The sequence below is a fragment of the Mastacembelus armatus genome, chromosome 9 (genome assembly GCF_900324485.2).
Source record: "Mastacembelus armatus chromosome 9, fMasArm1.2, whole genome shotgun sequence".
In the NCBI taxonomy this organism is placed as follows: Eukaryota; Metazoa; Chordata; class Actinopteri; order Synbranchiformes; family Mastacembelidae; genus Mastacembelus; species Mastacembelus armatus.
The window spans coordinates 3120345-3132919 of NC_046641.1; the positions used below are offsets into that span (position 1 = coordinate 3120345).

General features: G+C 41.1%; 1 protein-coding gene across 1 annotated transcript in view; it reads left to right on the forward strand.

The window, feature by feature from the left end:
• The first annotated feature begins 2460 nt into the window (after positions 1–2460).
• The window catches only part of zmat4a (zinc finger, matrin-type 4a), a 139465-nt gene continuing 129350 nt past the window's right edge, over positions 2461–12575 (forward strand). The window contains exon 1 of the mRNA XM_026321838.1: positions 2461–2652. Coding sequence (XP_026177623.1) covers positions 2461–2652 — 192 coding nt within the window. The remainder of the gene's footprint in view (positions 2653–12575) is intronic.

Genomic DNA, 12575 nt, shown 5'->3' on the forward strand with positions numbered 1-12575 from the left:
GAATCTATTTCCACTGAGCACTGAGTAATGAGTTGCACCGAAATCTACAGATGAACAAAAATAGATCCAAAAATAGATCATCTGGCCCTGACACATTTTGTCTTCTTGCTGCTTCATTCAGTGCCCAACATGCACCTGTGATCAAAGAACAGTTCTCTAAAGGGAGCAGGGTCCTGGTGGTGAGGCCAACTTTTCCCAATAGGAAGGTCACAGGTTTAAGTCTTGGAGCAGGCAGCACATCAATTATCTGCCAGGTACCCACTGAACACCTAACAGTGTTGCACTCTGGATAAATGCTCAAAATGTAAATGTGGTTCACAGAAGCCCCCAAGGATGTGACATGTTTCCTGCTGTAAACATAGCATGTCATAGCAGTCCAACCATCTGGACCATGGGCACTGTGCTCAAGGGTAGATGAAAGACATTTGACTGCTTCCAGCTTTTTCCTCTCCTCCTCCATCAAATGCAGTTCTGTACTGACCTGATATTCTGACCTAGTTGAAATAATCAGCAGTGGAGATATTTTGCAAATTGCATTGCTGACCTTATTTGCACATAAATGCTGCCCTGCAGCTGCACAGCGCCTTTAAACATCAGCTCACATTCTGAAGCAGACATCAAAGGAGGAGATGCTGGGGCTTATCTCTTATCAATATCTATTTCAGAGTCTTCTGACTCACTCTGTTTCTGTGGCATGGCAGCTGCTGTACTACCTGTGCACGACAAACATCAGCAGTCTAATGTGGTCCTGTGAGGAACTTGAAGCCTTTAGGGATCCATAGTTAATGGGTTATTCCCACCCGGCAAACCAAAGCAACTGAAATCCTTTACCCACTGGTGAAAACTGTAGCAGCAATAAACTGGCATTTACACAACCAAAGACACAACCACTCCTGGCTTCTTTTGTCATGGCTCTATCTCAGTGTGGTTCTGTGTGTTGACAGAATGGTCTGAGTGGTGGTGGTTAGGCTCAACCCAAAGAGAAGAAATGCCAGCAGTTCTAATGCTGCCATATTGTCTTGTGTGTTCTTAGCTGACTCGTTAACATTAGCCACATGGATGCCTACATTCAGTACTTACCTAGCTTTGTCTAGAGTTTGATGGGCTGTGAACTGTGCAGTCACTGAGGCTAAAGTAGCTGCTAAATGGTCAATAAAAGCAATTTCACTTTATTGCAGAGAATCAGCTTTAGAGCACACATGTTGCAGTGGCTCTGTGCAGATGTCTGTGTTGCACTGAAAGTTCAGCTCTGTTGCATTTTGTCTGTATTTCCAACTCCACTGTAAACAATTTTCCAGATTTGTTACAGAAACACTGTTTAAGTCTCTGAAGTGAGAATATCTTGTTAGCACCATTAGCACTGAACAGCTGTTCAGTGCAGAGCCACTGGGCCTTAGAAAGTGGTGAAGATAGCTGGTTTTCCAGCCGTGTTACACACAAATGATGCAGCATGTGGCTGCAGAGGACTTGGTGTTGTTTAGAGGCTCCACTGGCTGATTACCATAATAAAAAGTTGGTAATAAGAAACGTCATAAATTACCTTTTCTACTGAGCAATTACTAATGTGTAAAGTAACGAGTCCTGTATTACAACTGTAAGGTAATTTGCCCAACACTGGTCATTTATTAGTCTTTAAAGCTACCACTGCTTACTCCCCTTGTGTCCTGTTTCTTAAAGCTATAACAGGAACTACAGATGCCTGGATGGGACAAGCTGTACCAGAAGGCAGGATCCAGTCCACCGTTAGTGTAGCTGAATAATTAATTATTGATTTGGAACTGTCTGTGACACAAGGCACTAATTCACACAAATAAATAAATAATAATCATATTAATTCAAAACAAAGGTAAAATCATATAGGCTCCAGCAGATCCCTGTGACCCTAGTTAGGAATAAGTGGTTATAGGTAATGGATGGGTGGATTGATGGTAAAATCATGACCATGCTAGGTTGTTAATGCCACAAAACTGCTTTTGGTGGCCTTTAATGCTCTCAATCAAGTGAAACTGATATCATCCCTGGGTTTTGGTCTTAACTTGTCCCTTTCTCTCTTTGCTCAGCAGCCACAGTTTGGACAGCAGTCTGGTTTCACAGCTGCTGAGAGCTGCTTAATGGCTGCAGAAGGTGCAGGCTGTATTTTGACCACAGGTAGGTAGAAAAGCTGGAACAACAACAAACGGGCTGCAGACTATTAAGGAGGGGAGTAGACAAGCTGAGAGACATCCTGTCCCATTTTCACTTCAGTTTTCAGACAATGGGTAAAACCTTAGTCAGTACGCCTTTAAATTTGGTTACTTTTAGAGATACGGTTTTAAAATAATAAAATCAACCATTTATTACTATTGCTGGCCAACTTTTGGAGCTAAATCTGTGAGGGACAGAAAGCCGGACTCCTGACCTGGGTATTTCTAATAAATACCAGGCGCCACTTCCTGCTCTGCCTGTGGAGTGACGCGGCCAATGGGAGCGCAGCGGGGCGGAGAGCAGCGGCTGATTGTACTACAGTGTAGTACTGCTGCCAACAGTCTCCCGCTCAGCCTGGCCCTATTCAGCATCTTCTGGTTAATGGATTATACAGTTTCCCTCCAAGTGCAACATCAGCTGGCGCTGTTCCCGACACACTTCTATCAGGGTTACAGTGTGGAGTTACAGGTAGGCCGACATTTATTTTGCATCTGACTTTCCAGTCCCATTTTTCTTCTCCTTCTTCTTTCTGTACCGTGCGCGATAAGAGGCGTGCATGCGTGCAGAGGAGCGAGTGTGACTTTATGGAGATGCTTTTACTGCAGGGGAAAGGCATGGTTGTCGTGTTGCATGCTGATTGTTTTTTTTTTTTTTTTTTTTCTTTGTCCACACCGAGATTTTTGTTGCGTGCCGCCGCCGGGAGATGGAGCGGCGGCTGCCTGTGCGCCGCGCATGGTGCTCAGAAAGTAAGCGGATCATAAACTGGTCCTCCACGCCACAGAGCGATGGGTATGTGAGGGAAGTCCGGGGACACCCCGGTGGGTCCTTAAGGATGTCCCGTCAGCATAGATGAGGCGATGCAGCCACTAATAATCTGTCTGCCTGCTCGTCCACTCAAGGATTTATCTTATCAAAAAACACACCACGCAGTCCCGTGTTACCACAACTCCAACACTCAGAGGCAAAACCTCAACTGTCTGCTTCAGAGTTTCAAAATAAGGTTATTGGTTTGGGTCTTCTGCTTTCTACTGCGGCCAAACTGTAGTCAATTTTAAGCAAAGTAACGATGTCTGCATCAGCACCTCCCCACATCCCACCACAGGTTGTTCTGCATGCAGGAGAACGGCTTGTCCATTCTCTGAAGGTGACGTTTAAGGTCGATTGGAAGAGATGTGGAGGACAGAGCCAGTGAACACATCTTCCACACTGATGTTTGGTTAGAGCTGATATTAATTCTCATCACATCAGCTGACCCACTGGGACATAAAGTCAAGCTGAGGAGGACAGGAAAAAAAAAAACTTTCCTCACTTGATTTTTCCCTTATTTGTTGATTTCATTTCACCAGTCAGATTTTCAGTTTTTTCTTATATATGGCCACAAAAGCCCCAATACTAAAAACATTAATAGGATGTCACTGATGATGTTTTGTCAGTTGACTAATAGTCAATTAGTCACTTAAGCTCTAAAAACCTAAAATAGACATGAGTTCGTTGGGTGATTTTATTTTCCATTCAGCACTTCAGAGTGTGTTTCCCTCTTTGTATGAAATACAGAATAGAAAATAAATGAAGTTGCTCAAATGTTTACATTGATGTTTCTCAGACGTTTCTTATTTTTATTGCATTTTTCAGTATTTCCCAAAGATCCAGCCTGGATATGCTTTTCTGCACCCAATGCTGGTATCCCACAGGGCATTACTGACAAGTCTTGTGATGGTTTCTTGGTTAACCAGCTACTTTTTGTTCTTTAAAAGTAAAAAAAAAAAAAATGCTGAAACTGTCCATCACATTTTCCAAAACCCTCAATATGACACCTTAATATGTGTGTACGACTAACAGTCAAAAACTCATATCAGTTCAGTTTACTATCATAAAAGACAATTAAATAAATGGCACAATCAGAGCTGGAATGAGTGGATTTTATTTTTTGTTTATTGCAAAATATCAATTGGTTATCAAAATTGCTGCTGTTTTTTTTAATAAACTAATGGCAAATGTTTGGTTTTCGTTCTTTCTTGAGGATGCCATGAGGTTGGGATTTTTTTTTTTTAGGAAAACAGCACCACATTAGTTTTTAAACTAATTTCAAAATATGTGTAATGATAAGCTGATACATGAAAGAGAATCTCAAGTAAAGCAACTTAATTGGTTTCGTTTTGTGACTACAGTGGTCACCACTTTCTTCAGGCAGGAGATATGTGTTAGCTAAATTCTTTTAACAAATAGACTCAGAATGAACTTCAGTTAATTACATAAGACTTTTACCTGCAAGGAGTAACGGTCACACGGCACCTTGGGACAGCATGAGAGTCGCTGGCTGGTAGCAGCCAAGCACATCTTTTTGGTATCATGCAAATAAGGTCCATCTGAACAGAAAGAGAAGACTCTTTCCCACTGCAGGGCATCTGGGTTTCGATACCAAGAGTCCTTATCAAAAAGTCAAGATTAGAGCAAACTGTTCTCACTGAAAGCAAAAGTTATGTCTGCACAATGGACCTTATTCAGCAGTGTTTCATTTATACTAAGGTAAGGTGGATTAGGTCACTTTAGGGTAAAACGTTTTCTTAATTCTCCTACATATGTCATTTTGAAACAAGAGCCTTCCTTTCCTCCTGGAGCACCAGTCCAACACATAGTTAAGATCCAGATATGGATGATGTGTTTTATCACAGCCTCTGGCATGATAAGAAACAGAATAATAGAGCATTTCACCAACCAGGCGCTCCCAGCTGCACCTCCATCTGTCTCATTTAATCTTGACTTTTTCCCCTGAGAAACTGCAAGGTATCATCACCATCTCCTCCTGGAAACCACAAGATGGCTCCATCTATTGTTGCTGTGACACAAACCTGTCTCTGCCACCTCTGTTCTCCGCTAATACACTGCATGGAAGCTGTGCACTAAACAGCAACTTGTTATGAACAGTCACAGATAATAAAGCTCCTTCACTGACCCTTTCTTTAATATTGCAGTGATTCTCTGCCTCTCTTCAGGCCCTCTAGTCATCTTCTGTATTTCTGAAAAACTTCAAATGGGGGGAAAAAAATGCTTCCTCCGTCTGCTGTCCGTAATTTGCGATGCCTAAAAATACAAGCCTTTGAAGCGCAGTGCTTCTATGTCATCAATAATGGTTTGCTTTTGTAAAGTTAAAATTGCTTGTGTTGCTTTCCATTGCCTTCATTCTGCAGTTGTTTCCACTTCTGTCTCCATTATTTCATTTACAGAAGGTCAGCTGAGATGGGTCTCAGGAGTTTTATAAATAGCACACAAAGTAACAGAGAGCTCCAATAATCTGAGTAGAGCAGGTTTTTTTTACAGGGTGTAGAAGTCGTGTTGATGCAAGGAATTTATCAAAGGTGATAAAATTTGTCTCCCTGCTGTTCATAAGAGCAGGAAGGTGAATCACTGGCTTTGCGTCAGTAGAACACCTTTTATCAGTTTTAAAAAATAACAAGCAAAGACTTACTGAATGAGACATTGACACAGATTATTACCGAATACTTAACAGCACAGAGCACAAAATAAACTATGGCAGTCTTTCAAAGATAGTAGTCAAGTGAAACCATTTCTTGCTATGGTAATTAGAAATATCCCATCTGATTTATATTATATTTACCACTTGTTTTACCACTTGTCTAGCAAACCTGTGAATGAATTTGTAAGGTGCTGTTTTATGATCATGATTAAGCCAATAAGGCTTATGATCAGCTAGTTTTTAAGGGGTACTCCAGTGATTTAGTCTTGCATTCCATAAAGCTGAGGGGTTGGGAGATAGATTAAAAAAAGAATATGCAGAACTGATGTAGCAGATGCTGAGGTATGAGCTGAATTCAAAAGTCCACCCTCTGGATCTGGAGTCCTCAGGGATTTCAACGAAGCATACTGTAAAGTAAGTGCCTGAAGAGCTCACCGTGAGCCTAAAATGCAGTATATATGTGGAAACCTAAAGCCTCACTTGTTTCTGGGGATATGGACATTTTTAATTTGACTTGGGACAAACTGTATTATGGCTGCACTACACTTTGCCATAGAATCTGCACTCTCATTAGCTGCCTGGCATCTCTTTTGAAAATGTATGTGGTCTGTTTCAGGCCATCATAGTGTAGTACAATTCTGAAAAGGAGAGTGTATGTGAGAGAGTTGCTATAGATTAATAAAAACTTGCTGCTGGCATTCTCAAAATATGCCAGTCGATCATAGTCATAGAGCACCTAATAGCCTTTGAATAATGATTCCACACCTGGAGCTAACATTACACAGACTTAACCAGACAGCTTACTGGTTGTATTCTAAGCTCAGAGAAAACATGCTATTGTGGATTTGCTGCAAGGGAGTCCTTTAACTTGATTTATAGATCTTCACACTCAACTTTACAGTCACGTGTAGAAAGCTTAAAGCACATTTTCACATTTTTCAGAATGTAGCGTTAGTCAGTTGTACTGACCGTAATGTAAGAGCTCCTGAAGCACCAGTCTCTTCCAACAGGTTTGCACTGTAATATTCAGACTGTCATGATTCTTTGATAGCATGTGATTTTGAGTTTCAATCCTCCAGCTTTATGTTGTGCTCACACTGGAAAGAATTAATCTCATTAAGCTGACCAGTGTCACAATTTTATTGTCGCACCAACTCAACATTTGCCCTAAATGTCTGGTCTGGCTGAAGCCCAGGCTGATTATATTACTGAAGTGCAGGCAGTGTGCCCAGTGTGCGTGCTAATGTTTTCACTCAGCAGATCTGCGGATGACGCTTAGGTCACACTACATGGGAACAGGGCCACTTAGCAGCAAACACAAAGTAACTGCTCATTGTTTTGACCTCCAGGCATGGCATTATAATTTGGCTTGCTTTTGTCTCCCCAAGCTAAAGCAGCAGAATGATAGGGACAGAATGGGAGGCAGATCAGCAGTACAGGCTCTCTGCTGCATGAGCATGTTGCTTCAGTCATCCAGTCTGCCTAATTTGCTAATTTGAAAATTATCTTTGGCTTCACTATATAGCACTAAAAATAGTACAATAAATACTAATTAGCAATACAAGATGAGGTGGTGGACTCAGCCACTGACACAGTAAAGACTAACAACATAATCTAAAATACATTAAATATACAGACAAAATAAAAGTATGATAAAAAATAAAATGACAGAAGATTTGCTAAATTACCTCAAACATATAAATATTTAAGTGGCAAGGTTGATAATCTAATATCTGGCAGTATATTGGCCCCTTTAGGCTGTGTTTTTCAGTCAGTAAAGTGTGAACATATGTCACTTCAAGTGTTTAGACAATAACATTTTGGAGAAAGAAAACAATTCATTGATGGTACATACATACATCTGGAAAGCTGTTTAGCAGGCTGCTGGAAGATCAGGTCAAAATGCCAGCTTGTTAAACTGCACAGTCTTCTTTTTTCTTTCTGTATGTGTTAAATGCGAATGATGTGACGTGGCGGTATAGAGGAGTTAGAAATTTTTAAATGCTCTTTGGATGGAGCTGACAGTAATAAAAGTAAAATAGCCTGTCATGTAATGCATTATTTTTGCTGATGAATAATTAATGTAATTAGCTTTTTCAGTGAGTGGTTAACTGATTACAATTTTCAAGTGACTTCCCACATCACTGCCACGAAGGTGTTTTGACAGATACTTCAGCTGTTGCAGTCTCACTAAGCAGCAGACCACCCTGCTACTGCTGCTGACTAACAAGACTAACAATTAGCCTGGACATGGAACCTCTGCTGATACTGAGACAGAGGTCTGTTGCATTGGAGTGACAGAGTAATCAACATTCGGAGACTGGCTCGATGTGCTGATATAGACACCTTGTAGTCAATGATAATGATGACTCTTCTGTTAATGAAGAGGACAGTGAAGACGAAGAAAATGATGATGATGATAGGAGCTATGGATAAAATTAGTTACTAGTTAGCAATGACATGTACAACAGAGTAGAGCAAAACAGCAACATTTAGTAAAACACAATCATTCAACAACTTTCATAGCAATGAATCGGACACCATCTTGTAATCTGGTATTCAGTTAAATTCCAGGGGGTGATGAAGCAGTTCCTGAAATTGGCCCTACAACACTCATTAAATCCACCCTCACTGATGATATTTTTATAATCTGTCTCAATATCCAGCTGTTTTCTTCAGCTTTTTTAATAGTTGTTATGAAGCATGTCTCATCATCTTACCTGTCTCATCATTTTTGCTTCCTCTTTGTGCAGTGGTGCCTGTTCTCAAAGTCTCACGAAACATATAAAGCTGCTAACAGATGAATTAATTTACTGCTATAACTGTGTTGATGTTATGTAGGCTGTGCCTATTTGCTGCAGGTAGTACATACTCCACCAGTGCAAAACTTAATTTGTGTCAAACCTGCAAAAATAACAGTAGAAAATATGTTGTTCATTTTGCACCAGTGCTGAAATGCATAATGGCCAGAGAAAATAAATCAGAAGCATTAAATACAGTAATATATGCAGATTGCAAAGGCAGAAGCGCCCTCCATATTTATATTATGTTGCAGTATATTAAGTTGCATTTGCACCTGCTCATCTCAGCTGGTTAGCAGAGGCGCGTATTGGGCTGTATTACACACAGCTGTCTATATCTTCATTAATTATTTCAATCTTTTGCTGCTGCACGTAACCACAATTTGTTTGTTTAATAATGTACAGGCTGCGTAAGGGCGTTTTTTCCGTTGGATTAGCTAGCTGTTAGATTTTTCAGATGCAATTATCTTTTTAAATACCCCATATGAATGCATCTTTTCAAACATGCAGAGGAGGTTTGGAGTTCCAGATTATAAATATAAGGTATCAAATAGCATATATACATAGTTATGATTACTAGTGCCTGTATGTCAGAAGCTGCTGCACCAACACCCCAACCAGCTGTCTGTCTCTCAGATGTGTTTCAGTTGTCATTTCATCAAGATTGTACTGTAGACATTTTAAGACCTATGGTATATCGTATGATTGGCTGTATTACCACACAAAATAAGTAAGCCGATTAACAGTGCCAAGACAAGCAGGAGAGGCTTGTGAACATATACTTATGTAACTGTGTAAACTTGCTTTTAATTAAAGATAAACATACTGAGTAAAAATTTCCTGATTAGAAAGGTCAGTTTACAAATTCTGTAGCTATAGCCTTGTAGTACTTCTGCTGCAATTGCTAAGATTGCTACAGTATTGTGAAGAATGGGTCCAGTAGGAAGGTGTTCAGCTCAAAGCAATTTGACCAGTTGCCTGATCAGCAAAAAATGTTTATGAAGGTTAAAAAAAAAATGCACATAGGATGACTTTATTGTTTATACCTGTAAGCTTTCTACTGTGACATGTCAGTGACAATTTTCTACTGTGACATGAAGAAATATTACTTGGTAAATCAGCAAGTCATTTGGACCTCTATGGTGAGCAAAGTCAGTCAAAAAGAAGATAGTTTGTAAAAATATACACTTTGGGTTCCAGTTTAAATAAATGTCTCTGTTTTATTTTCCAGCTACACAGTTTGTTTAAATCTGATTGTCAGTCTGCTCATGCAAAGCACATGTCAATAATAGATACAGTGTTATTAGAACAAATAGAACCACAAGGCCTTAGAAATAAGTAAACTAATAAAAAACATTGTATTAAATTAGTAAAGGCCAAAATATGCAACTAGCTTTGATATTTTGTACTTTCTATGTTTAAACCAATTTAATGGCAGACTTATTGAATCCATGATGTTATTAGTGATGAAATTCTATACATCACCTGACAAATGTCTGTGGTAATGAGTTCTCAAGGGTTCTAGCAGGCTCTGTTAACCAGTGTTTTCTAAAGACAAAAATAATCCAAACCAAAAGAGCTAACGCTGAAACATTTTTATGTAGTTTTTTAAATGGAAATGATCAGTGTGGCCTCACAGCAAGAAGGTCGTGGGTTCGCATCCCGGCCTTTCTGTGTGGAGTTTGCATGTTCTCCCTGTGCTTGCGTGGGTTTACTCCGGGTACTCCGGTTTCCTCCCACAGTCCAAAAACATGCATGTCAGGTTGATTGGTGACTCTAAAATTGCCCGTAGGAGTGAGTGTGAGTGTGTGAGGTTGTCTGTCTTTGTGTGTCTATATGTGGCCCTGCGACAGACTGGTGACCTGTCTAGGGTGTACCCCTGCCTTCCACCCGAGAGAGAGCTGGGATAGGCTCCAGCGGATCCCCGTGACCCTGAACAGGAAAAGCGGGTATAGAAGATGGATGGATGGATGGATGATCAGTGTGGGAAAAAGTTATATGCTACTGGCTGCTTCAGTACAAAAATAGTTGTATCAGCTTGAGCTCATACATCACCCCAAAAGTTAACAGCGCACTCATCACTACTGGGAGAAATGTTAAATATTGTGCTGATCTGTGAATTAAGGTACACAAGTGATTCTGACACATACTATTTTTAGTCTAATTAGTCATCATATTCTGGTCCCACTGTGCTTTATACACAGATTATATTGTGGCCATTGGTAGATGTGATGATTAGTTATACAATGACTGCTAGTTGCTTCTGTAAACCTGCATTTTCATTATGGCATCAATCTAGTTTTAGGCACCATGTCCCAGTCTTCCACTCAGGATTGAAATTGAAGAGTGTTTATCTGTGCTACAGATTTTTGATGGCATCTCTTGCAGCCTGTGAATTCTTGCTTACCCGGGGTTTTGCCACTAAAATCTGGCCACAGACAGCTGCACTGGAAGGCATCCAAAATTTGTGACCGACAAGCTCACTTTAATCCTTATCATCATTCACTGTCAGCAACAGGTCAGCAAAGATAACCACCGTTCATTTAAAAAGTACAATTCTGGCCATTGTACCATATCAGTGATTGATTCTTTCTGCTGTGCTGGGCATTTAAAACTCATCTGTTTCACTTGCAAAGTCAGGCAAAATGAGAAAAAAAAATTGCAGATGGGTACATGAATAAATGGTGGACTATGAGGCCCATAACCTCTGACAACTTAATCTTCATGGGCATAATTTTTTGGGCTGCTTTAATTTGCTACACCTCAGCACTCTGACAAAAGTGGATGATGTATTAATTTTAATATAATATACACCTAGATCTAATGAGCTGTTCTAAAAATTAAAAAAAAAAGTATTTTAAGCACTAGGTTTGGCAAAGCTGCAAAATCTCAAATAATACAATATTGTGATGTGAGCAGTCTTAGACTGACACAAGGAGGTGCAGTAAATTTTGGCAACAGCATTTAATTTAGAACAGGCAGTCAAAGAGGCTAGCTACTCTGGTTCAGACTTCCTATGTCCCCTACGACCCCAGGAAGCCAACACACAGCATTTGCACATGCTCATAACAACAACACTGAGCAGATGCACAGAGCTATTTGCAGTCACTCTGACCTGCACCAGGGGATGACTGAGTAGCTACACCCCATGTGTATGCCACAATATAACATATGAAATGAATTGGATATATAGTGCAAAAGTGTATAAACAATCGTTAAAGTCTATATATTACATTTTGGGACAGATACATTGATGATATTTCCTTGGTATTCAGCAGCAACCATTTCATCCGTGATTATGTAACAAAATTCAGTTTTATTAATTTATTTATTTATTGTTTTATTATATGTTCTTCTAATGAAGATTTTGAGAATAAACCATTGGAACTAAAACGGAATGTTTTGTCCGTCGTTGCGGAGCTCCAAATTGCTCCACTGGGAGTACAGCGACTTGATCTCGGACGCCTGGGGAGACACAGTCCGGACGTGCCTCCGCCTCCAACCAGCCCATCAGCGTCCCCAGCACTCGATCGCTCGCCTGATGCTTTCCCAGCTCCGTGTAGAGGAATGGCTCCTGCACCTTGTGGCCACCCTCCTGCTGCTGCTGATGTCGGACCCCGGACCCGTTCCTCCAGGCGCCCACAGTTCCGACACTCATCCGCGAAGCATGGACGTCTGGAGAGAGCATCAGCGTTGGCATGCTGCCGCCCTGGTTGGTGCTGGGTCTCGAAGTCATACTCTTGAAGGATCTCCAGCCACCTGGCCACCTGACCCTCCGGTTGGCGGAAGTTCAACATCCAGGTGAGGCTAGCATGATTAGTTCTGAGCGTGAACCTGGTGCCCACCAGGTAAGGCCTGAAGTGACGGACCGCCAAAATTACCGCTAACAGCTCCCACCGGGTGACGCAGTAGTTTCTCTCGGCCCGGCTGAGGCTGCAGCTGTAATAGGCCACCACCCGCTCTCCAGTCTCTCCCCTCTGGGAGAGCACAGCTCCGACCCCCACGTTGCTGGCGTCAGTGTCTAGCAGGAAGGGCTGACTGGGATCAGGGTACGCCAGGACAGGGGCACTCAGACCACCCAAACCACCGGCCCTTGTTTGTCAGCTGGTGAAAGG